At 39.0% G+C, this 27,749-nt stretch overlaps 2 protein-coding genes across 2 annotated transcripts in view; both read right to left on the bottom strand.

Moving 5' to 3' along the window:
- Positions 1-27,749, bottom strand: part of slit3 (slit homolog 3 (Drosophila)) — a 199,544-nt gene that overhangs the window by 31,941 nt on the left and 139,854 nt on the right. Inside the window, exons 7-17 of the mRNA XM_033974025.2 lie at positions 20,390-20,461; positions 17,333-17,496; positions 15,331-15,475; positions 11,760-11,831; positions 10,862-10,933; positions 9,066-9,137; positions 6,061-6,204; positions 5,431-5,594; positions 3,564-3,714; positions 1,131-1,205; positions 83-226 (exon numbers count right to left, since the gene is read on the bottom strand). Of these exons, the coding sequence (XP_033829916.1) occupies positions 83-226; positions 1,131-1,205; positions 3,564-3,714; positions 5,431-5,594; positions 6,061-6,204; positions 9,066-9,137; positions 10,862-10,933; positions 11,760-11,831; positions 15,331-15,475; positions 17,333-17,496; positions 20,390-20,461 (1,275 nt within the window). The remainder of the gene's footprint in view (positions 1-82; positions 227-1,130; positions 1,206-3,563; positions 3,715-5,430; positions 5,595-6,060; positions 6,205-9,065; positions 9,138-10,861; positions 10,934-11,759; positions 11,832-15,330; positions 15,476-17,332; positions 17,497-20,389; positions 20,462-27,749) is intronic.
- ttc9c (tetratricopeptide repeat domain 9C) overlaps positions 1-27,749 on the bottom strand; it is a 162,441-nt gene that overhangs the window by 62,615 nt on the left and 72,077 nt on the right. The window lies entirely within an intron of this gene.

The following is a 27,749-nucleotide window of genomic DNA, read 5'->3' as shown; positions in this document are numbered from 1 at the left end:
CCTGCTTAACCTTTAATTGCACAAATCAAATAAAATGATATATAGAAAGTCCTGTTATGATCATGTTTACAGAGAAACCCACAGTGTTTTGAGGCCAGTGAGTCCTCTGAACATGCGTCCCTGCAGCCCGGTCAGTTTGTTCCCGGTCAGCAGCAACTCCAGAACTCCACCTGCTCCATCAAACACTCCCTCACGAATGTCCCGCAGCTTGTTGTTGCTCAGGTTACTACAAGAAAAACAAGACATGGTTTTGATATTAGGATTAGAACACTCTTATGCACCACAATCAACATTTAATGAAACAAAATTGCTAATTTGCGCATTCTGATATTAACATTAGTAAGTAAAGTTCACCAGACAGACAGAGTAAAATTAAGACTAGCAGATGCAGGGATGTGGCGGAGGAAGATAGGAGGGTAGAATTGCAAAGAGGAACAAGGAGAGAGGAAGCATTGAGAGGAGCGAAATGGAAATGAGTGCTAGCCAATCTATATCGTCAGTGACACTGCTAGATGGTTAGCAATTTCCTCTCCAATAAATCAAGCACAACTCTCTGCTGTGTCTTTCTCTATCTGGCAGTGACACGCACACACGCACACACACACACATGCGCTCACCTAGAGGAGGTTGCTGATAAGGCCTGACTGTAAATCTCAACTGAAGGCCCATCTTCCATTTACAATGAATATGCACTTCCGCTGTATCCACTTTGCACCTGCCTCCAACTCGCTGCCTATCACCCCGTCACTTTATTTCTACATTCTAATAACTTTTCTCCTATTCTTCAATTTTCAACAAATTTGAATCTTAATCTGATCAGAGGTCAGATTGTACCTCTCCATATCTGATAGAAATCGAATAAGCTTAAAATTCAGAAAAGTGAAGGAAAAAATATTGCAAAGATTTCAGAAGCTTAAAAAAAACTATATTAATCTAATGTTTGTCTATACTGGTGCTGTTTCAGGTGGGGAGGGGGGTCCACTACCTCTATTGTCATTATTGCTTTGCCTGGAATGTTCCACAGTACTTTTCTCTAACTTATTCATTTCATTTCCAGTCAGATGTTTTACAGCTTTTAACCAGTATTCTTGTTCTTCCAGTTCTTCCTCTTGCTTTGAAGAAATACTTACATCTTTCTCAAGTTTGGCAGCTTCTTGAATGTTCCTGTCGCCTCCAGAACAGCAATCTCATTGTCGTTTAACCGCCTACAGAGAGAGAAATGGAGAAAATCAGAGTCGCTCCATCACATACAAACATTTAGGCTGAACTAAAAACATGGCGGCGCTGTGGGTGAGGTAAAGCGGCCTTTAGTGGTTGCACTAAAACAAAGACTAAAACACATAAAGGAGGGGGGAGAGATATCGAAGAAAAGAGAAACAATGAATCTTTTCAATGCACTCATCAATACACAAACTGCCCCGAGCCAAGGGAAAACAGTCTGGGAGATAGGAGCTCGACATCTGCTTTATTGAGGTAATTTGTACTAAAGGGTGCACCTAAAAGAGTGCACTTTGGGGGTTTGTGTGATGGAGATAAAAACTGAAGGGAGATAGTGAAAGTTTAGCTGTAGGGACACTTTTTTGATGAGATACAGGTGGACGGATCACGGCAGATAAAGTCGATGTAGGGCCATGTACTACAGAGACCAGGCCACTATTCCACAAGTTTCACTTAAATAATAATACAGCAAATGAAACAAAAATAAAAGCAGATCCTTATTTATTGGTTAATATTTATGTAAAAAATATATACACTGAAATTTGACAGATTTGCTTCTTTTTTAAATTTTTTTATAATCAATTATTATTCTTAAGTACAATTGACAATTTCTCTAAGTATATGCAATTTGAATTTTCGTGACTTGTGAGAATCAAGAATGGTTGGTAGAAAAACAATGAATGTCTAGATGGATAAGTAGTGTGTGTGTGTGTGTGGGTGTGTGTGTGTGTGTGTGTGTGTGTGTGTGTGTGTATGTATGCGCCTGTAGCTGAGCCCCCGTCCTCGCTGATTTCCCCTGATAAGGCAGGTTACATAGGGCACACAAGGATGACTGAGTGTGTGGCCTTCAAGAAACCCCATTGGCTGTTCTTGAAGAAAAATCGTCAACAAAAACCTGCTGCAGAAAATAGTCGAAACTTGATGTGCCCTCTAACCAGGCGTAAAGGACGAAGCCGAGATTTTTGCTTGACACAATGCACCCTGGGAGTGGACGCAGGGAAAATGCAAGAGAGAATTCTAGATGCACGAGCAACAACCCAGGCTGAAAGCGAGGCTAAATGGTGTATGCACAACTGACATTAGTACTTATCTAATGTGGCAGCCAGGGTTGAACTCACCATTACACTACTAATGCCTATAAGTAATTCACTGACAACTACTTAGACGCTCCATGCTGCAGTGCACCTTTATTGTACAGCTACACATGCTTGGTTTTGCTATAGACTGGCTTACATACTTTCTGGAAACATTACCTTACAACCCATTTTCCATCAAGAATATTCCACAGTTCCCTTTAAAGATTATTTTATCAACAGTTCAAGCTAAACATCACATTTTATTCACGAATCAAGAAAACCAAAGACAAAAAGCAGAAGATATACCAAGAATTGAGCATTTTGTCCTATAATATGTTGGACAAAGAGAATCAAAAAATAGTTCCAGGTCTTCTGCTGTCACTGGATAACACATTTTAGCCAATGCTACTGGAAAAATATGCTAGTTTTGATAGAGGATTTTCAGAATACTGAGTATCAAATCAAATTTCATGCCTAATACTGCCTGTGAATAATAGACAGGAATTTAGGTTTCTAAGTGCAGTTTCAGAAAGCGAGCCCTTTTCACAAACTAAACACCATCCTGGAATTCCTTTATCTATCAACACCCTCTACATACTAATGTTGTCACTTACCAGCACGCATACAGATGTGTTAACCTACTCACATCAGGAGATTATGCTGTTTCTATATTGTGTTATTATCTGCAATGCTCTTTCCATATTCAGGCGGTTAAATGCCTGATGCACTGGACTATTCAGTATTCTAGTGTGGGAACCTCCTCCAGACACGATGATGACTCCATGGGGACTAGGCTTAGATAGAAATGGCTGCTGAGACACATTTAGCTGGAGGAGCTCAGAATGAAAAGTGACAAGCATGATGCCACTCTAAAGACCGGTGCATAGACACATTCAGACATGTCTGTATGACTGTGGACTCTCTCCACAGAGTCTGCAAAGCTCCAGAAGAAACATTCAGGTTTTGACAAGGGCAGTGTTCTGGTTAGATGAAAAAAATATTTGATTAAAGTTAAGTTTGTTTCAGTAGCATGTATTCCCACAAATAAGTGGGTCTGTAAATTGTAAATTGTTCCATCCTTTGTGCCTATTTGAATAAATGAGTTTTTATTAGAATTCCCCCAGCAACTGATCGCCATGTCTCTACAGTTGATACAGTGGTAGTAAGTGGCATTTGCAAAGCTGAATTCAACTGATGATCACAGCAAACAAGTGTTTATTTCAAACAAGTGCCTACTCCAAACAAGTTCTACCAGCTAGTGTGACTTACAGGTCAGTGGTATGTTCCGGTATATGAGGGGGGAGACGGGTCAGTTTGAGATTGGAGCAGTCCACCACAGTGCCTTCACAGCGACACTTTTCTGGACACACCAAATCTTGGAAGCACTCTCCACTCAGCCGGCTGCGGTAGTCCTCCTGACCTGCAGAGCACAAAAGTCGTACGGTAGAATTATTGGGCTAAAGCATTCCCACAGAACACATTTCTATAAAAATATTATTGTATACACGGACAATGAAAAAACTTAATCAAAAATTTAAACTACAGGTAAGTGCCTGTAAAGCCTGGCTATGTCACTGTTTATTAATGGATAGAGGAGGCATGATGCAACCAGATGTTGAGAGTATGTGTGTAATGAGGCAAACAGCAGGTACCTGATTGAGTGGCAATGCCTTCATGGCGCTGCCACCAGTATTGCTAATGTTGAAATCATATACTTGAGCATTATCCACCAGACATACAAAATATACAGCTCCAAGTGTCCCAGGTCTGTGATTAGCTAGGAAATGCAGGTGGGCGTGTGCTGGGCGGTCCCTGGCGCTTGACGGAACCATGTGAGGTCACAGTAGGCGGGGCCACATGGTTAGATCAAGCACAAGAGACAGCTGCACAGAGAAGGTAGGTCCACACAGGAAGAAGGCGGGGCAAATCAGTGAGCTGAGCCAATCAGCAGTCAGTCAGGGGGCGGGGTCCATCCATACAGGTGAGCAGAGACAACAGATCCACACAGGAAGAACGGCCCACCAACATATGTCCAGACATGTCCAGAGAGGAAGAAGAGGTGCAAGGCATGGTACGGCAAAGAGGAAGGGTCCAAGCAAAGAACACAGCCAAAACATGTCTCTACGTTTAATTATATTCATTTCAGTGTATCTCTGTGCAAAACACTTTGGCAAAAAATATTTCTTTGTTTTCCTCCCCTGCATTATTGACCAATTAGCAACAATGATTACACTAATTAAGCTAATGTATGTGTATTATTGAACAAAACATGTATCTGGAAGCATTTTTATTGAGCAATATAAAACCCATTTGAAAACAAAAGGCATGGGAGAAACACTGAGGCTTGGGAGTGTATGTATTCATATAGATCCTATCCACTCACACAAGTGGGCGATCACAGCCTGCACTGCTCCCCGGCGAGGTACTTATTGTGCTGTGTCAGTGAAGTGAATGGGCCTGTAGTGTAATTAGCGAGACCCGCGGCTCGTATCAAAGAAAATAACAGTGATTCTATTCTACCACAGAGATAGACTGTTGAGCTTTGTGTATGCTGTGCTCACACGTCTAATATAGGGACTAAATGAGTTGTCTGTACTAGTGATATTGTTATTACGCCAGCCAGTGCCTGTTCCTTCTTAAAGGGCCCATATTATCCTATTTTCTGATTTATGTTATAATGTTGTTTCGTCATCACAAACATACTTGGAGTTGTGTTTTGTTTCATTCACATATGTTTAACATGCAAACCCTGCATATTTAGGTTGAGTTATTCTCTCAAACTGAAAATATTCCACTTTTTCCTTTACATCACCTTGTGATGTCTGGTGCAGCCATCTTTTTAATGTATCTGCACACTGTCCTTCAAATAAATAAATAAATAAATAAATAAATAAATAAATAAATAAATAAATGTGGTAATACAGGAGGCGCTTCACTGTGTTTTTAAACTCCATACACCTTCACTAGAATCATTTGAATACTAAAGGGTTACTCAAACATGTGTGAAAGAAATAAAACACAACTCCAGGTAACATTATAACATTGCTTAAATCTCACGAGAATCAATTTTGGGTAATATAGGACCTTTAATATTCTACATTTATATATATGAAAACGCGCCAACTAGTAAAATTACCTGTGCATCTGAACTTCTTGCCTTTGACCTGGCTGATGCGTTTGTTGGCCAGTCTTCGGGGATGGCTACAGCGTGCTCCACTCGTCTCTATGGGGTTGTCAAAGAGGTAATCAGCCAACCACTTCAGGTGACAGTCACACATGAATGGATTCTGAGCCAGGTGACTGCGAGACAAGACAAAGGAACAGAACAATTAAAAAACAATTAGGAACACAATGTCTTGTCACATCAACTAGTGTTGCACAATCTGTTTTAAAAAGCCAGTTTTAGTGCTATTTAAAGGACATCTGTTAGTATTCTAATCATGTATGTAGGCATAGGGACTGCGTGAGGCTAGTAAAAACAGACGTGAGATTTCCATATAGATTGCATCTCATTCTTTAGTTTAAACTCTCAAGTCCCAATTCATGAAGAAAAATTATGTTCTAAAGAAGTCAAAATGGGAAATACATCAAAACTAACATACTAACGAATATAATTAATAGAAATTTTGAACATGTTTAACATAACTATTCAATTTGACTGTGTATCTCAATATTAGCAAACACATGAAATCATTCTAATTCCAATTCTACACACAACAAAGCAGTTGAAGCAGACTGCAGTATCATGAATATAGATTATACATACAGAGTCTTGATGGCGCGCAGTGGGGCGAACAGTCCTTTGCTGATGGTTTGCAGCTTGTTGTCATAGAGAGACAGCAGATTGAGGTTCTGGAGGTCTTGGAAGGTGTTGACCCGAAGGCAGTTTATTTTGTTTGCATTCAACAACCTGAAACACATCCATATGAATAACTGAATTGTTATTCTGTTCTTACATACACAATGCATAAGGAATAATGTGGTATAAATACAGCAAGCCAATTCAATGTATTTCCTTCTCTTCATTCATTATAATTTTGGTTGTGGCATATTCTGATCCCAGGCCCTATATTATTCTCTTCAAACTGTAAATACCTGCTACTGGGTGAAATTGAAATCTCTTGCTTTACTTTGGGTGCTGAGAGAAGAATATAGGAATGTAGTAGATGGATGGAATAATAGAGTGAGACACAGAGAGGACAGGTGAAGATTTAATTTGAACTGATACGTTTTAGTGGAATGGGCTGGCAGGTAGAATGGAGGAGGGAAATGAGAAATGTGATAGAGGGATTAGGTAAATGACAGGGAGAGGGCAATGTATCTACACTTTGTTAGCTGTTGCAACGAAGATTCCATGACTTTTCTGCAAACTATATATATTAAATAGTTTTTTTTTGTTTTTGTTTGTTTTTTAGTAGAGCTGAAAGTCAGATTGCATGTGAGGACTTGGTTTCCAAACCTTATAAAGCCACAAACAGCACTTGCATTATGATGACAAATAAATGTCCTTAAAAGAGCATCTTGCTTTCTCATTCGAGGTCATCAATTTTGGATTTCCATGCCTTTTGGGGACATTACACTGACTGCAGACTGGTCCTAACCCTTAATAATATTTGCTACTTGCCTAACCGAAGCCCAAACCTTAACCTATTTAACCCATATCACGTCATGGGGAACTGACATTTGTTGCCATAATGAGACATGTCTCCATATGGTGAGTGCGTATAGAGATTTTGGTCACCACAAAGTGATAAATACCTGCTCATCTTGACACACACATACACACACACACACAGGTATGTCAACCAGACACACACCCATCTCTGTGCCACATTCACGCCTCATTAGTCTGCTCACAGGGGGAACTAATTACTTCAAACTGCATCACTAAAAACAAAGCAGTGCAAACAATATAATAAAGAGCGGCCTGGTAGCTATACAAAGCAATAAACACATCTTTGCCCATGACAGCTGATGTCCTGCATGATTTACTGCTCAAAGACAATAGGCTTTTCAATTATTACACTGTGTGGTTGAACGCAATTGGCTATGAATACCTGACAGCAAAATAGGGGTGGAATAATATTAAATGCTTTTCAAAGAAGAGACAAAGACATGTATCTGCAGGACTTTTTGGAATGAAGTAAACCTTGAGCAAATTAAAGGATTACTATACTACTATTTTGGTGATTTCGGCATATCCTTATTCAATGCTTCTCAGTTTAATGAAGTCCTATATTCATACACGTGTACTTTTCCCATTCACTCCTCCTATTTGGACCAGCTTTAGTTAAGCTCTGAGTGAGGAACAGATGAATGTGACCAATCACAAAGAAGTGTGGACTCTCAGAAGAAGATGGTTACCTCTGAAGTACTTAATACATGCAGACAATCATAAATATTACTTTAACTAAATCCATTCTGTCTTGACTAGTGTTGTGTGGTGTGTGTGTACTCTGATTTATGGGAGAAAATAATCTTTGATGCACTTGCCTTGAAACATTACATTGTACCACTCTGCAGTATATCAGTCTGAATGCATAGAATACTATGTAAATGTACATACAGTTAAAAGAGAAAAATAATGATGTCATTTCAGACATTAAACCATATTTTACACCTCCCTGCCTATGCATGCTGCTTTGACTTTGTTCCTTATCACGCACGGGCTGTCGTTCTCCTCACTATCCATCTATCTGTTTAACCCCCGCCTACGCCGCTGCCCCCTCCCGGTGTGGGACTACCCAGCGTGCATCCTAATGACCCGCCTCTGCCTGCTGTAAAAGGTGTTTGGTGTAAGATCCACTCATCCTCATTCTCTTTGCCTCACTTCCTTTTACGATGGAAAAACCTGAGCATTAGCTGTTTCTGTGGTGGACTGCGGCATTTTTGAGCACCATATGCCACATATAGCACTAATGTAGCTATTATAGAAGTCGGAGGCTTTCTCTATGCTTGCGTACTGCTGCACTGTGAGTACTAGTCACAATTAAACAGCAACTCTTCATCACGTTTTACCTCAGTGCACCATTTTGATTCAAATTGATCATTTAGTGAAGACCCCTGCAGACACACAATGCAGAGCAGATGGAAGGTTAATGCATGAGGAGGGACTATACCAGAGCTGCTACTGCGCAGTAATGATAATACCAAAACCTGTGAGTGCTGCATGTCAAATTACTTATACAGCAATGCATAGCAATATGTAGCAATAAATGGGCCATCAAGATGTTGATAACATTGTCCATGATAAAGGAAGACTGCCTAGCCTACGGTAGGTGTTTTCTTTAAGACATGGGAGAAGACAGATAACTCCAGTACCTTCAGTTTTAATAAAAGTTGGTCTAAGTTTTTTGTAATAAAAGTGGTGCAAGATCAGACATAATGTTTTCTATAAAAATACAATATTATCAAACCTTTAAAACTAAATATTGTACAATAATAAAAATTGGACCATATACTTTGATAACAGAATTGTTCGGTGCTTCACAGATTATGGCAGCATGGTAAATGTTATGTTAGTGCAGTCTTCTGCTATAATGCTCATGAATTTAAGATGGTTCTTCTCTAGGTTTGAATAGGAGAAATAACAGAGGCATTTTGCTTTAGCTTTATGACTAAAGCCACATTCTAACACTAAATATGAATTACACATAATACAATACTGAATAGTTGTTGTTTTTTTTCCTCTAAATAATGCATTTTGCCATTGTCTTGAGTGCGCACAGATCTATCCACAGGTTTACTACAGAGTGCACAGAGAGTACTTACAACAGCTGCAAGGAGGCCAGTCCATCAAACAGTCCCTTGGGCAGCTCTGTGATCTTGTTGCCATACAGCACCCTGCACAGGACAGAGCAAAAACACAAAACACTATCAATCAGGAGTTTTGTTACCTTTGCTTACACCACTGTACAGTGCGCTTTCAGGTACTGCATTGATTTTATATAAACGTAATATGAAAGTAATTTCCATTTTCCTAAAGATGCACTATGCAACATTTCTGGTGGAGGGTCTGCTACCTGCTTGTTGCATACAATATGGCATCACGTGTATATCTTGCTAATATACACCTTGAAAAAATACATTCTTCCTGTGAGAGGGCTTGCTTCTCCACAGATTGGACCTGTAACTTGCCTCTATGGAGACAATCAGGTGGTGTATCCCCATTAGAAAGCTTAATGCACCTTTAAGTGAGAATGTAAACTAAAAATGCTTTCCCTCAGTTACTCATTTCCAACATTATTTGGTTGCTAGAGCCGACAGTGGTGCAGTTGAACTTTTATCCTCCAATCAGAGGGCACATTACATTTCAGCCAAAATGCATGCCATTGTGTCTCTGGGCAACAAACGTCACTCACACAAACCATTGTGGTTGAAAGTGACAGAAAGGGCATCCAGTGTAAACATCTGTGAAATCGCTCCCATTTAAATGTGTGGGAATGTTTTTAATAATTATTTCTAAATGTATTATGTTCTTTGAGCTTAGGGCACCTTTCTTTATAAGGCAGCCATACTGTTCTCAAACAGTCATTACTTGTTCCAGATGAAACTAATCAATCAAAAGTTGAATTGTTAGTGGAGGTGACACCCACGACGGTCCGAATATTAAAACCACACAGCATAGAAATAAGCTTTTTTCCTCAGTAACAGCGTTTTAGCCCATTGCTCTCATGTGATTATGAGATTACAGTCAATCTCCTTATTTCCGTTGCAGGTATTTAATTCAGTCCAGCAGTTTTATGTTTTGCGGCACGGCGCCTGGCCTGGCCTCTGCAGCAGGAGTCAGGGCGCTTGCTGACTTGTGTATGTTTAGCAGAGTTCACCTTGTCTGGCCCTTCTTGTCTGTCTGTCTAATTTCCATGCTCTAAACTGATTTAAATTAAACTGTCCTTCATGTTCTTATCTCGGTCGCCCTCAGAGACGCATGGACACATGGCTTATAATTGTAAACACGCAGCCTTGTGTCAACATCGGACAGCTCCAATATTTAGTGTGTTAAATGTTCAGAAATGTCATGACTTCCTGTTGAATATTTGTGTTCAGTCTTCACTCATGACAGGTAACAGGACGCACAGTGAAGTAAGCAAAGTCAGTCAATGCATCAAAAAGGCATGTCAAAAATAGGCTTATAAAATGTGTCGGTTTCATGAGTTTCTAACTGCAATAGTGACATTAGAGCTTCACTTCCATTTCATTTTCCTTGTATTTATGTTACACTACTGGTTACTACAGTAGCACAGATGTTAACAGTGAAATAGCCCCTTTCTCCATATTAGTGACAGCTATTCTTCAAATAAAGGCAATTCTAACAATGAACTAATATGAGGCTACATACTGGTGGTAAATGATGCAGGACGACATCTCTTATATATACTATTTACTTAGATAATACAAATCTGTAGGTAGAAAACTGTATGTATATTTTTGAAGTACAGCGTCTAGTAATTTCCCTCATGAATCAATAAAGTTTTTCAAATTCTTTATAAGTCTACAAATGACTAAAAATGCGACTTTTTCTGTGTCCGAGTCAGACGTGACAGGTGCGGGGCTTGTCATATACTTACAGTGAAGTGAGGGATCGTAGGCCACTGAACGCATCGGCAGCAATGTCAGAAATCTGGTTCTTACTCAGGTCGCTGTGGGAGAGACACAGAGAGGAGTTGAGTGCATTACCGTAATACACAGTAATGGAGTACATTCACTGTGAACTGTGTGACAAATGATCATGAGGATACATCGGCAGAGGACAAGGCAAGGGGACAGCACTATAAAAAACTGTCACAATGTTATGTAAATGAGGCTGCAGTGTGATGGACAGGGAAGCGCCAGGGGAGGGGGAGACTGGCAGCGGAGCTATGTTAAGTGCAGTTCATGTCATGGACTTGTAACTCTGTAAAATATATTATTCAAGGCTTTTGTCTAGGTTAAAAACTCCATCTGTGGCTAAAAGTAGAGTAGAGTCGTGCTGGTAACCTTAAAACCTCACATAGGTTTGGCGTTTTAACATTTGCATGAAATGGACGTTTTTCATCTCCGTTCTTTGTGATGGGAGATGGAGAGATGAAGTGTGACAGACAGTATGTTTTCAGAATAAGCACGGTTTAGTCTATAAAAGAGTCATCATCACAATGGAACACTCTCACCTTCCATTTACATTAGAGACAAGTACGTCTGACTTAAGAGAACTGAATTAGAGTACTAAAACTTAACGCGTCAAAGGTAAAATTTTGTTTTGTTTGATTAATTGCATAATATCAATTGGAAAGTTATTAGGTAAAATGTAAAAAAAAGAAAAGAAAACAGATTGGCTAAATTTCAAGTAATAGTGTATAGTATTCCTTATTACATGCATGAATATTACAAATGTTTAATATGGTACTAGTAATTTGTGGCTATATATCACTTTACAGATGTGAAACTGTGAGGCTCATGAGTATTATTTAATAAATGAAACCGACTTACATTCTCTTGAGCTTCTTATAGGCAGTGAAGGCTCCTGGTGGAACGCTTTTAATCAGGTTTTGCTCCAAACGGCTGGTGAGAAAAAGAAAAAAAAAATAATGGAGACGATGGTTGAAACTATGAATGAGAAAAGTCAACAATAAACCATTTCGTCATTACACTTAATACAGAATCCCCTTAAGCCTGCAGCCCCCACTGGACCAGGGAGATCAAAAGGTGCCTGTTCTAACCAATATCTAAAGCGTTTAGGGCGGATTGCTTTTTACTCTACAGTAGGGGTCACTCCGGGTCATGCTGTGGGAAATATAGAGTGAGATTTTTCAGCACAATAATAATGATCTTACATAGGACCAGCCTCCTTCAGAAACAGGGGAACTTTACTGTGAGAAAAACTCAAGTCCAACAAACCAAATCTGGCCCACTGACCACTTCCATTTCCTGTGTGCACCAAATGAATGTGACCACAGTGTCCAGGAGGTGCTGCAATGTAAATAATGTTTCCAGGCAAAACTAACTGGCGGTATCAGACCTGCTGTCAGTCAAAAATAATGAAACGTTTCGCTGCATAAATTGTACATAAAAAAGTGGGTGAAACTGGCAGTGGTCCTACAGCCCCCTAAACAATTTTCATTTTGCAATTGTAATTTTGGATGTATTATATTTGGATTGTCATAGTATATACTCATGATGAAAACCGCAATGTTCCTGAGGCTAAGATTAAGCAAAACATTACAACCACCTGCTTTTTATATTTTGAGTTATAGTTGGGTGAAAGAGTCATAAATTCCACAGTACAATATAAGACGCGACGCTGACTCCAAAAAACATAGATCATTTTTAGACATGATTAAATACACATACTTATTACACCTTTTATATCCTCACCTAACATCTTTGCATTATTTTCACTAAAACATTGGTTCCACAGCAAATTATTACAATTCTATATATAATATTAATACAACAAACAGTTAAATTGCTCCTCAGGGATTATAAAAATATACTCCTCACACTTTTTTAACTTGAACTTGAAATCTTGTAGCATGAAGTATAGTATTATATTGTCATGTGGAACACAGTCTTAATTATACCAAGTCAGTATTTAATATTACAGTACCAATGGGGACTAATGCCTTACCCTGGCTATTGAATACTTATTACATTGTCCTGGTTGAATTACTCTGTTATATTGGATAGATCCATATGGCTACTTTAGGGAAATGCTTTAATGCCCCGGCCCACACGTTCCACTTATGCCGCGTATGCATTGTCTTCTTGTTTTTACACAGCAGCAAGAAGTCTGTAGCGTACAATATAAGGGGGAGGTAAAATTGGAGAAACGCTGGATGTGGTGAGGTCCCAAGGCCAGACGCAGGGTCATCTGTCAGAATGATAAATGTGAACTAATCCACCATTCTTGTTCTTTTTGCTCCTCTTTAGTCAACACCATGTCCTGAATCAGTGCGTGACCTCTAGTCTCTATCCCATGCATTCTGTTGGAGGTGTCCTTGGTTACACCTATTAGCACTTAAACTACTCCTGCTAGCTTTGAGAAAAAAAATCAATAGGGTTTGGAAAGTGAAGGACTAATGTGTTGATATTATGTGGTAAACAAACCTGCGATGCATAAATAAGAGAGTGCTCGTACAAAAATGTGACCTGCCATGATGACCTCTTGTTTAGCTGAAAACTGCGAGGGATACAATACACTCACGCCCATGTGCAGAAATGAATACTGAGTGGTAAAATACTTAGAACATAGTTAAATAAATAATTTGTATATCCTGCTCTTGCCAACATTTTTTGTCCAATAGTTTGTTAGTTTATTTTAAAGTACCAGGCGTTTGTTTTGGAGAGTTTCTGGAGAATAACAGTTGATTTTAGCAGAGATTGGCCTGAAGATACCTCTGTCCACAAATGATTATTATTACCCCTTAGCTTTGTTCATTTTAAGTCTGAGTATTGTCTGTCATTGTCATCAAGAACAAGCAGAGTCTGACTGTACTCTTCACAATAACATTTGTATCTTCTGCTCTTCAACTGACATAAGAGTTTTAGAAGGATTGATAACCAATACAATTATTAATATTTTTTATGTCTCAGACTTACAGCCCTATTTGATTACGCTGGTCTTCTTAGTCCCAGTCACATTAAATTTACTGCCTCAGTTTGAGTGCAACCATCGTCAGTAAGTTGAAATGAAACGCTTACGTAGCCCTGGCATAACACTCCAAGGTGCTTTGTATTTTGGCTCAAATCCCTCTTTCAATTCACTCACCTCGCTCCCCTGGCAACCAACAAGATCTTATTTAGAGGAAGAGGTCAAAATAAATAAAGAGTGTGTAGTGATATTGACTGAGACAATCTGCACACACAACAGCTTAGAAATTATATTTAGCTTCTTCTACAAGGTTAGGGCAAAGACACTTAAGGTATGTATTAAGGGGAAGACAGTTTTGCAAGCAACAAAAAAAAAAAAATCTATACAGTCTTGGAGATGATGAAATGACAAGTCGAATGGGAGATAGATTTGACAACAATCTCGCACAGGTACATCTTGTTGTCGCCTGGAGCCTTTTGTTATAACACCACATTTGTGCGTTTGACATGGTCTTATCAATCTACATATGGTGTTGTTTGCTAATGTATGGATGCTTGCACAATCTTGGCAGTGATCCTTGCCACGAGCATGCTGAAAGATGATTTTGTCGACAGAGGAAGACTGACAATTCATCATCCTATTATGGCCTATTGTTTGGGGCTGCAGCTGCTACATTTATTAGCGTAGATCCAATGTGAAAGAAACCACACAAACTACGAAACGGATGTGCTCTGGCAATTGGATAGGAATGCATATGTGGCCGATGTGTTTCGCTGTATTGATTGAGGTAAAGGTAAATAAAGAAAGTGGTGTGTGTAGAGAGGTTTGTGTGCGAAACTATTACTTATGCAGAGGAGCTATCAGGGGGTGGTGCAGCATTGCAGGGGAGAATTGCTCCTTTACACAGAAGGCAATCAAGCAGCTGTCCTCTGTCCAAACAAACAGAGCAGCGATCAATATGGATATCAAACACGTCCCGCTGTGCCGGGTGGACCAGACAGTGGCAAAGGCAAAGAAATAGTGTCTTAGGAGACGGTAATTAAAGTTAACACAAACATATGGAAAATTGTGTTAACATAATCATAGGTGGGTAGTAGTAATAGTCATGTTAACTCATACATTTACATTTATTTGAGTAACTTTTAGAAAAATGTGTGTTTGCAGACATTCTACTTGTGTAATGTATTTGACAGTGTAATATTAAGCTTACTTGAGTAAAAGTTGTGGTTACTGTGAGTAGGTCGCCATGTCAAGATATAAATCAGACGTTACGTGATTAGTTGTACTTGAGTATTTGTTTCCCCAAGCACTTTTTTACTTTACACATTTTGGCTACTGTTCCCATTTCTGAACATAATGCATTAATGGATTGAAAAACAAAAAAACAAATCAAGTCCACGACAGAGAATTGAAGCCGTGAACTGGTGTCATACTGTGTTGTTTTTGGTCAAAATCTTGATTATGACTCACATCTCCACAATGCCCTCTGGCAGATTGGCAGGAATCTCCGTCAGACCTTTGCGGCGACAGTCCACGATGTTGTTGTTGCAGCTGCAGCTCGGCGGACACACGGCCACAGGAGGAAGACATGGTTTGGACTCGGTCTGAGCTGGACCTGTGGAGGTACACGCTGGAATAAGTAATGGAGATCTGCAAGTCATTATGAAGGGCAGTCTGATGCTCTATAGGCTATTCAAGACAACCATTCACATGAGATAGTTTGGCTCGAGTTTGGACTGATACACTAGACATTCATTTGTTTCTAGTTAGCTACACAAAGGAAACAACAAGAAATCAAATTAAGGTAACATAGCTGCATCACTAGAGACTGCAGTCATAAGAAGAAAAGTTAACTGAATTTGATTTCATGCAGCAAAACGGACATAGAACCCTAATCAGAAATGAAGGGATGGATTTGACACAATGAAACTGGGCTTAAGATGAAAGACAGATAAGCATAAAAACCTGTTATGCTTATATACCAAACCAGTATGTCAAGACTGTAAAGAAATGTATCATGACAAATAGTAGAAATAGTAGAAAATAATAAAATGAATAAATAATACAATTGAGAGAAAATTTACTCTGAATTGATGGCATTAGACAATACTAAATTAACTCAACAGTTCTTTGTGAGGATATAGTGAACATATACAATACTCAACATTATGCCCGCTTTTTCAAATTATCCATATTTTTATGTTTGCTATGAATACATTTACATTTTATACCAGAAACTACATTTAAAATTTCATTGAAAAAGACCCAGGTTGCTCTAGATACTGCAGGAGACCAGGTAAGCCGTAACAAACAGGAAATTAGCCAAGCGAGGAGGTAGGCTGAGATAAAGAGGACAAATGGCTTGAGAACAGGGCCATGAATAGTGTATTAGATAAAGAGGACTGGGGCTGGTGGTGAAAAAAAAAAAACAAGACAAGGCAATGCGAGTGAGGCAGGAGCAGTCAGAGGAGGTCCAGGGTAGAGCAGAGGAGATGGAGCTAACGGCTAATAAAGAGCGCGTGGGCTGACAGTCTATTAGCACAGAGAGCTGAATCAGACGCCTATAAACACGGCCTGTACTATTGGCTGCTGATAACACCGCTGCACTCACACAAGGCTTTTTGGCTGATCAGGCACCCTTACAAGTATAATTCTGTCTCTAGGAACTTGGTGCTTAGCTCAGGATAACAATACTCTATACAATAATTGCCTTTTGGTTTAATTGTATGCCTACATCATAAGCTGGCATGAAATCCGCCATAAATGTTCCTAATGTAACTGGAACAGCTCACATAATTGAAAACAATCCAGCTATAGTGTGGAAATGTTTAGTGGGCTGTGTTGAACTTAATACATACTGAATATAATGCTGTGTTGTATTTAAAGGAAAAGACATGAATGGACCAAGCATAAAATGATTCATTGGGATTCAAATTACAGGTTAGATCACGTAAAGAAAGTATGTAATATTTTTTTTTTACATTCAGAACAGAAGTGCTCACACCAGACATAACTACATACTTAGCTGTAATGAGTTTCACTATGAAGATACTGTACATGGGCCTTGATGCTCAGATAATATAATACTAAATATCTCCAAATATATAGTAAACTTGAATGAAGAATTTCAGTCAAAGTCATTGCAAAATTTGAACAGCGCATTGATAAAGGTCATATATCAGCTTCTAGTGCTTCTAATTCATTTTTTACACAACTATAACCTACTTTTTCTGGTAACCTTGGAAACCAGAAAATCTTTATACATATCCTTTCAAGCTAAAACTGAAAGACTATTTTATGAGCATTGTTTGAATAAATGTTATGAGAGCCAAGTCAGACTGTTTTATTATAACCATAACTTGAAGGCATGACATCATGACTTCCTGTGATAATAACAGCCCATAGAACTGCCTGGAAATGTAGTTTAACGTGAACATTAAATACAATTGTGAGTGCCATCTCGTGAGCTCACCATTGCAGACGAAATCCTTCTTCTGGACGTCCGGGACATTCAGGCCTCTCATGTGGGCGGGGGACATGCACTGTGTGAAGGGGGCCAGCCCTCTCCTGGCTCGTAGCCAATCAGAGAGCCAGGAGAGGTGACAGTCACAGTGGAGATTGTTGGAGTGCAGTCGCCTAGAAGAACATAAAGAATGGAATATATGACTTATGTTAAACTACTTGAATGATCTCTATGGATGTAACAGTTTGTCTGTGTACACATATTAGAGATCTGCCCCTAGCAAGAGAAGGTACACACTGCAATTTCCTTGGTGCTTCCCTGGGGTCTGTCACAATATGAGAGGAAACACTGCCCATTCACACAAAGAACAGACACAGAGGACAGACCGAGAGAAGGTCAAGAAATACTGCAAGGTACAGAAAACATTTTACAACTGCATTTGACACTTGTTGCTAAACACCTACAAATGTCCATATAAATAGGAAATAACCAAATATAGATTGCAATGCTTTAAATATCTATTATAATACCTTTTCTGACTACTATCTACTGAACTAATTGGGAACTGATTATAATTCTCTCTAAAGGGAATGGCCACTACTTTCTTAGATACTGTGTCCTGAAATTATTTTTTTGTGATTATATTGTTACTATTGTTGGACTAGCCTTATGGTATTGTATAGTATATATATGCTATGTACAGTCTGGCATTTGTGTGGATGTTTTATTTACTGACAAATGGAGAGTTATAAAGTATTTAGTATTTCATTTAGGATGTGACACGTTTACTCACAATACGACATTTCCCCTTTGTGACCCTATTAAATGGACTCATCAATTTCCGAAGCATCAGGTGGATTGGACCACTTTAAGAGCCCCAGAATGCCACGTCCAAAACCGAGCGAAGAAGAGAGAGAGAGGGGGCAACCAACAGCAGAATGTGTTGTCAGCGTATTATATGCCAGCCGGGATATCTACCCTTTCAGAAGACAGGCCTCCCTTTGTAATAAAGCAGAGGACAAATCCTGTTATGGAACTGAGATGGGCTCATTGATGCTAGCAGCGGGGGCAGTGAGTTTTAATACCGCTCTCCCATTATAAATCCAGTTTATAGTCAAGGCCCCGCCTGGAGATAGCCACATCCCAGCCCACCCTCGGCTCAGCTTTAATTACTGACAAGTAGGATTAAAACCCAGGGGAGAATGGTGCAGACAGGGGGTCTACAGGCACAGCTAGTGTATGTGCACTAGAGTGAGTCCATTTGTTTGTTGTTGCAGGTGACTTGGAGCATATAATGTTATGGTGAATGACAGTGGCTTGTGGCGAGGCCTGAGGGGGACCATGAGGACAGCTTTCATCCACACAGCAGGAGGCATAATCTCATTTTTGTATGCTTTTGAATGAAAGACAAAAAAACGGTAATATGATTTCTGGTTAGAGGAAATGGGATTGCAAAAATACAGTGGACTATATTTGGAACAGGAGTGTGTCGTGGTTAGAGATTACATTTCAGCAAACTGGTTCAATCCTCAGGCTATCTGTAAACTCTCCATAGGTGAAATCCTCATCCACATCACTTTTCTCAAGGAACTTTGTGCTTTCTCTCACACAACAAAAACATGTACAGGTGAAGCGATGCAACTAATTTACCATGAGAATCCATCATATTCATTTATTTGAGGCAGTAAGGGCTTTGTGAGTCACTGATTAGATTTTAGCCAATAGCATTATTAATTTGCCCTTGTCACGATACAATCAAGATGTAATCATAAAATTTGGCGATGAAATATATATATATATGCATGTATTTGTAAAGGCTAGGCCCTTGTTTCGATTAAGAAATCAACTTAAGGAAACTTTACAAAGCTATTTTAATATAGAAATGAAACTGTTTTAGTACTTTTCACAGTAACTTCATAGAGCTACAGACGCCAGCAGGCAAAAAGGAAACAATATTGAAAATAGTAAACACAGATATGAAAAAATACAATATAAGATGCTAGAGATAAAAAACACAAGAATTGAAAAATAGGACAAAAGAGGAATATTTTATAGGGGAAACCATAGAAACAGTAAGTACAAAGGGGAGAAATCACAGGAGAATCTCAGTCAGTGTTGACAGAAAACAGCAGCAGACAAGAGCCCCTGATTAAAAGATATTGGATATTGGTAACTCTGCTTTCAATCTGCTGGCAACTGTCTGCTAGAAGTGCCGCCTGAATCCAATTGGAAAAACCATCCTAGTCGCAGCACAAGCAGGAAGTATCACAGACATTGCCCTTTGACTAGCTTCCTATGGCCATTATTGTTAAAAAAAATCTCATAAACTGGCTTTCCCATGTGTTTGCGAACACATAGAAGACCCCAGCTCTAAAGCAGTGCGTGGGGGTGTATGACCACACTAGTACAATCCGGTGATGTGGTGAGGAAACCCCGAAATGCAGATGGTCTGGCACAAGTCAAGTCTATGTGGTCAGAAGGAACGCACCCGCTGCATGCTCCCAGTGGATCATTAAAACATATTCCTAGTGGTGTTGTTCCATCACCTTGGCAACGGTCCGACCGATTCTCAACCAAAATAAAGAGTGAAGACAATCTTTTCTATTAATGGAACTTGATGATTGGGAGCAGGGTCATCCTAGCCCACAAGTGTTTGTATCTGTGTAATGTGCTGACATCAGTAGAAAAGGTTTTCTAATGAGTTAAAGCAGGCTGAGCTGTGCAGTCTCACCAGGGCTTTTTTGTGGCATTACCGAGGTTAGTATTACTCATGCTAAGAGCCTATATGCGTGTGTGTGGTAACATGCATAGCCTCATCTGTGCATCCATCTCTCCGCATGTGGCTATGTGTATATGGGAATAAGGGCCGCATGATTGTTAGCAGTCATGAGACAATGCCAGAGTGGCTCTTTCATAATGGTGCGATTAAGAGATTACACGCAGTGCTGGTGTGAGGGGCAGGCAGTGTGGGACAGTGGCATTTGAGAGGCAGCAGAGCGTTCAGACACAGTGGATGAGGGCTGAGAGGAGGTTGTGGTGGCGTGGCGGGGGGTGGGGGATACTCACAGGGTCCGCAGCTTGGGCATGTGGTTGAAGCTGGACAGAGGGATGAGGCTGATGTTGTTGTTGTTGAGAGTGCTGTGGAAAGACAGACAAAAACTCATTAAAAACAACACTGGTTATAAATGGTGACTTTAAATCAAGTGAACAGTGTCCTATAAAACTGCCTAAAATGTATAAATGCTATATTGTTAAGAACATGGTCAATTAAAGGTGTGGAAGAGAACAGAGTAAAAATGGCACAATGGTAGCATGTTGTAGTTTTCTGTTATTTTAAAATCAAACACATGAAAAAGTTCCATACTGAAATCATACATAAATTATTCAACAGTTTAATTAGATATCCATGTCATGAAATCACGTGAACTATTTTTCCAATAAAGAAAGAAGCTGTATTTACTAATAACAATCTTATCTCTCTTCAGCGTCAAACAGCAGCTAATATTTCTTCATAAGCTGTTTGTCCATAGATCTTTCACAGTTCAAACAATTTTCTATAGTAATCTATCTGTAGAACTTCATTCAGGTAGAGCATCTGTTCAAAGTGCTTGCTCTCAGTGCATTTTGAGCTCCTCTGCAGGGAAACTTCAGTGCACTGCTCATCACCGACAGTTTTAACTCATTATTTATTGATGCACAGCCCCACGTGGGCGCACACTATAGACAACTCCTTACATCTCCAGCTCACGCGCGGGTCGCCACTGTCTCTAGCTATTAGGCCTCTCATAAACTACTCCTGTGTATCATATGTAGTATCGACCCCAAGTGGAATGAAGAACAAGGCAGACTGTCATTACAACTAAAGCACAATCATACCCACGCTGAAGAAACACAATGCTTATTGATTCACAGCACTTTCATGTACACCAATAGTAAGAGGGAGAGAGAGGTGAGATGCAGAATGCAGTTACACCTCCAAAGCAATGCACAAGGGGTCAGATTGCATTGACTGACGAGTACAAGTCAGGAAAGCTTAAGATAGAGAAACATATAAGAAGGAGGAGGGAATTGCAACATCCCAGTAGACTAACTTGCACACAGGCTCATGAAATTTACAACAGAGATATCATGTGATTTACTCATGTGTTTGTGTGGGCGGACTCAAATCTATATGAAGAATGTGGATTTTACCGTAATATGTCGATATTCAGTTGTGTTTAGGATACCAACTTTTCTATAGCTAAACTGAGGACTTAATTCCATGAGTCTTTGGTTAAAGATTCACTATGTAACTTTTTTGATGGATGGTATTCCACCTGATTGTCTCCATAGAGAGGCTATTACTTTGCTTAGAATATTTCACAATATAACATGAAACTTATTAAACTCCATGGACACCACCAGGCTGAATCACAGGTCAGATCTGTGAAGAGGCGTCCCTGCTCACAGTATGAATGCCTGCTTTTAAGGAGATTTTTGAGCAACAGAATCACCTGCCAAAGTTAGATAAGTGACAGACCCTCCATCAGCAAAAATGTTCAAACCATTATAAATGGTGTTGATATGAGACTAATCACATACTATATTTGGTTGCCAAGCTATTTTTAGAAGAAAATATTTATACTGCATGGCAAGTATTAATAAAAGAGCCTTGAGTGTGTAAAATTTCTGACACAGTATCATTTTTCTGTCAGATCACAGAAGCCAACAAACACAAGTCACTACCACACTAATGTTTTTGCCCAATTTTCACGGATCATTAGTTTAAATGGATAAAACATGGAGCGTATTTATTTAACATCAGCCAAAAACCTTGTGATTTCAACAACGGATTGTTTTCGGAAGAATGAAGACAGAGCGAGTAGAGTGAAGAGAGACCAGCTCGTTATTCAAATGACAACATGTTTGAACGGACAATAACAAGGTCAAGGAGAGATGAAGGATGGAGACTAATGCAGGCTAAAAAAAACTCTATATGTTTTAGATCATGTTTTTTCTCACAATTGTACAGAAAATACAGCAACTCTTTAGTTTGGGGACCACATGTTAATGAATAACCAGCATTACTACCATTATGATGTAATTAGATCTTTGTGAGTGTTTATACTGTATTACTGTATTTAACAACTGTTTGGCCATTAACTGTTTGTTTTATAGTTTTATGGCATCATATTTGTGTTACTGGACATTATCTTAACTATTATATAAATATATATTAGTAAGTGCTTTATAAACACTAACTAATACCCGAATAACCACTAACTAATATACCAATGACAACTAAAGTAACGATTATATGATATGGTCCCTAAACAAAAGTGTCAACACGAATATACTATTGTCTTAAGAATATCTTGATCCAAGTTTACTCATGTTTGACAGACTCCATTAAACATTCATAGGTCACATTCAATTAACAATTCAAAATACTATATCTTATAAATGGTCAAAATTACCTAGAACTTTGTCTATAAACAGGAAACTAAAACCTGTGTATAGCAATCTGTGTTGTGAGTTTTGGCTTCAGTCTGTTTCTCTGATTGGCCTACAACTCACCACCATCACATCCACAAATCCTCATTACTGGAAGGATTTCACTAACACTGGCTCTTAAAATAGAGCACACTTTGTATTGTTTCCCTTGTTTTTGGACTCTCCTCTCTGGTGTTCCCTCCATGGCCCTGGCCTTGTCCAACAGATTGAGTTTCACACACTTCGGTAGGGCCGCCCCGTCCAGCCCTGTCAGAGGCGATTCCGCACAGAATCTATAATTTAATAGTGGAATAACAATAATTTTCCTCTACAATTTCTCCGTCAGTTACTCTCCTGCTCAAACTCGCTGCACGTCTCTTTGCTTTAATAAAACGTGGACTGGACACACCAAGGCCAAGATAAATACTACAAGCAACTTTTAGAAATCCACAACTATGTTTTGTACTCCAGCCATTCTCCTCGGATTCATTTACGCTGCCCTGTGCACTTAAAAATGAAGTGATTTTAATGAATGTGTACTTTTTGGCAAAGAGGCCAAAGTTAACCATTTACTTAACTCAAAATAGTTCATTTCGATATAAAAAGTAGTTGTAGAGAAGGCTGTCATTTCTGGTGTTTGCCTATCTTAGATCTAGTCTCATGTAGTTATCTTGATATGTGACGCTCTCACATCAAATATTTAGCTTAAATGAGCTCTTTCCACTGGTTTTGCACCCAGCCCGTGTAATGCTGCAGCCCTGACACATCCCCTAACGCTATAATCAACTTCCTTTGTAAAAGAACACACTGGAATATTGGCAAAGTTCTCAAAACCTCTTCTACAAATGTTTCAACACTGATGTTATATGGTCAGGAAAATACTTTGTGTACCATCATTAGCTCACTCACAGCACTTTCCAATATGACGTTATACTTTTTGGTAGAAGCTTATTTTTTTGTTTCAGTTGTTTGTTATTTCTCTGACATTTGGATATCCATAAATCACAGACATGCTTGCTCTTTAAAGTATTCAGTTAGCTATAGTACAATGTGTTGCACAGGTGCCCTCAGATTTGTCCATACTGAAATCAACTGGTCACATTTTATTGTTAAAATTACACTACCTTGCACAAAACAAAGGTTGGCCAAATACTCTCATGCCTATAATGTTCCAACAAAGTGCCTATTCAGCTCTCCTCTTTCGGTTTAATTTGCACTGGTCTGCAGTGACCGCTTGCTGGTCCGCAGAGCTTGTCCCATTACTATGTATGCGTGCATGCGTGTGCTCTGACTCAGCGTGGCACCGCACACGTGTGTATCTATAATGCAGTGGTCCCTCCTGGTGCAGTAAAAAGGCCTCTGCAGTCAGTGATGGAGGAGAGTCTTTAGGAAGAGCCCACAGGGAGATGCTATCTGTGTGTGTGCCTGCGGTTCATACACACACTGATTTTATCACTTCACCATGCGGCCGCACACGTGCACACAACCCCAGAGCATTTACTTCTACAGACAAGTTTAATAAGTTGGACCAAACACTTTCATTCATTTTCTGCCACTTAACCTTTTCACGTGACATTCAAGAATATGCCGGGTATATGGTTTTGCACCATATGGCACATCTATATGGTCCTTTTTACAGTACAACAATTATGTTTCAACAAAAGCTGAAACACAAATACCAGATTGTACAGTCTATGCTAGCCAAATGTTAAATATAAAAATGTTCAATCTGATGGTTTTCTCTAAACGTCCTATAACCAAACCCGTCAAAAGCTATGCAGATAGTAATAATAACATTAACCCAAACAGGTGGGCGTATGTCTCATTGTTTAAATGGCCTCAAGTGATACCCTGGGTGTGTTTAGGTGCCTTGGTAATAAAGATAAATAAAGTGATTTTATATTACACTCTATTATGCTCAATCAGCCTTATCCAACACAGATCGATACAGTGACAGAATTACCTCAGACACTCAAACACAACAAAACAATGTAACTTTATGACTGCGATAACATCCTGTATCGACTTCTGGGTCAATGTAATTATTCTCTCATAATCACCACAAGGACTTTAGAAATATTTCAACCTACAAAAAAGGATTTCATAGGTCAAAATGTGTTTAAATCTTGCCATGTCCATGTCTGTGCTACAACTGTCTCATTATATCTTAGTTTTTCTTCTGGTGATGTCTCAATCTGAGGGAAGTCCTGGCGGCATGCTAAGACCTTTTCTGCTCTCTCCAATCAATAGTCCATTGTGGAAATGAAACCACCAACCAAACACGGCACCAGGGACTTTCATAACCCCACTTACAGCTGCACACGTGTTAAAATAGATCTCACCATTCACACATCAATACCGTCTACTATTTACACTTGTATATACCATCTTGTCATCTTGAGCTAATGTACTTTTCATGATGATGCCAATTTCTGCTCTTTGAAATAACAGTGTACTGTGGTGTCAAGTTAATGCAAACTCAAAAATAGATTAAAGAATGAATGCATGTTTTACAATCTACCACCAACAAAGGATAACTCCTCTTTCCCTGTTGTCATGAACTGTGTGTAATTCCCTTTAAAATTCCCATATCCCATTTTCCAATATCAGACTGAAACCGTATAAGACCCAACCACTAACCTGTCACTAATCATAATATTGTGCTTGATTGCTTTTATATACTGTAGTGGAACATGTTTGAAATAGTCCGCGCAAAAGCCTGTGGTTAATAAGGCTGTCAGGTTAAGCTGAAGTGACATGCATGTTTTCTAAATTGAATCTTTTCAGGAAGCAAATTGAAATTCCACTGAAATGATTGAAATATATCGATCGGAAAGATTCATGTGAAATGTTATTTGCTGGAAAATAAATTGAGTGAATGTTGGTGGTGGTTATGGTGTTTACAGTTGATGTGATTTTGAAGTGCACGAGAGAAAAAAGCTCATTGTTATTCAAAGCGTTTGTGTAGATAAACTGGGGACCCCTTTGAGTTATTACAGGAATTAAGTATTTTGTTTGCATTTAACTTTTCTGGTGGTGGGTTTACTATTGCTGGGTTTAAGATGAAGTCACATTATTATTATTATTATTATTATTATTATTATTATTATTATTATTATTATTATTATTATTATTATTATTATTATTATTATTATTATTATTATTATTATTATTATTATTATTATTATTATTGTATTTTTTTAGTATTATTTTATTTTTATTTATTTATTTTATAGTTTTTTTCACACATGGGAAGCAGATAATAAACTGTTAAAATGCAGATTTCTGTTGTAATACAGTGAGCATAGATAGAAATGATCAGGTTCAACATTTGAGCATTAATCTAGATATTTCATGGCAAAGTGCAATGTAACTAAGAGGGGAAAGTGGCTCTTGTCCCTCATCTGGGAGTACAACATCATCCCATTCTAGTATTTGAAAACCACCAGTGCCTGCTTGTCTCCATGGAGATATGATTGCTTTGCTTGAAATGTTTCACGGGATTGCATTAAACCTATCTATCTAGCACTTATTCAGATGTTTTTATGGCTCAAAAATATATTAAACAAGTCTGCGGGCTCGCCTCTCCACAAATTTGACCTGTAATTTGCTCTTGTGATCATGTTTACTGAGGACCATTCCAGGAAAAGCATTAAGATCTTAAGGTTTATTAAAAGACAAGCAGATCCTCTGGTGTATCTTTAAAGGCTATTTTCACATTTACAACATGTAACAAATCCTCTTTATTATAGTTTGGGACCGGCACAAAAAGTATATTGTCTTGTAACATGTGACTTTCCATTTAAAATCTTCAAATTTCAAATTGAACAAAGAAGAAAGGATAGTTTAAAAAGGCCAGCATTTTCCACATTTTGCTCCTTGCCGTTCAAGTTAGAAGAGAAATTTTAGCCTCTGAATTCTTTCCCACACAGACAGTGAAAAGGGGGCAACAATGAAAAGCCTAAAAGAGTCTTTGAGTTGAGTGAAGGGCCCTTGGTATCTTCCCTAAGGCCTCATTATTTCCTGAAGAGGAGGCAAGTGCGCAGCTATGAGCACTCCAACGCTTCAATCACAGCATTGGTTTAACCCTTCGCACCTTCATTCTCTGCTGTTGATGGGGGTCTCTGAAAGCCAACAATCCCGTCTAGATAATCAGTCTGATAGTATCATTTAGAAGACTGCGCTGGATTTGGCTGTACATATGTAAAAGATGCATGGATGTGGGTGTGGGAAGGGGGTGGAGGTTGTACGTGGCTGAGTCAGGACTGAGAGGCAGTGATCCAGGTAGTAGACTGTCAGCAGATAGTGGCACAATGCAGTGGGCTGTATAAAGTATAGGGGTTCCTTTGTGGCCTTCAGAAATACTCATTCAAATGCAAGTGATTAAATGATTAAAGATCCAATTTTTCACGTTTTTGGTTTGCTAGAACTTGCTGAGGAAAAAGCACATTGCACTTTTAATTAATTGCAAGTCAAAGCAAAATCACCTGAAAATAATAGTTACATAACAGTTAAAAAAGTTAAAGCAGTTATTTTTTTACATGGGCAAGCTCGCAGATTGATAACTACCACTAAAACTTAAAGGATCCGCGATGGCATGTCATGCTCAAGGACACAATGGCAGTATATATTGGATGGGGATGGGATTACCTTGGATGTCACGCTCTCAGTGCAGTGTGCTTAATAACTTTTTGCCGCATGCACTGTGTAACTTACTTCATAATGAGATCATAGTTAAGTTGCACAGACATTTTCAGGTTAGCGAGGAGCAGTCTCACAGACAGACCAGTGTCCTTGGCTTGTCACTGTGCTCTTTTAATTGGCTGATTTCAGAGCTGAAGTGATTCCTGACCTTGTTGACTGAAGCACTAAGCTCCACAGACCTTTATAGAGCAGTGAGAGGCCGAGGTGAATGGACTTTTAGCCTTTCTATCGTCTCATATTTGAACTTTCC

Source organism: Periophthalmus magnuspinnatus, chromosome 10 (genome assembly GCF_009829125.3).
Source record: "Periophthalmus magnuspinnatus isolate fPerMag1 chromosome 10, fPerMag1.2.pri, whole genome shotgun sequence".
Taxonomy (NCBI): Eukaryota; Metazoa; Chordata; class Actinopteri; order Gobiiformes; family Gobiidae; genus Periophthalmus; species Periophthalmus magnuspinnatus.
Note: the sequence above shows the minus strand (reverse complement) of the source record. Positions and strands in the feature narration are given on the sequence as shown.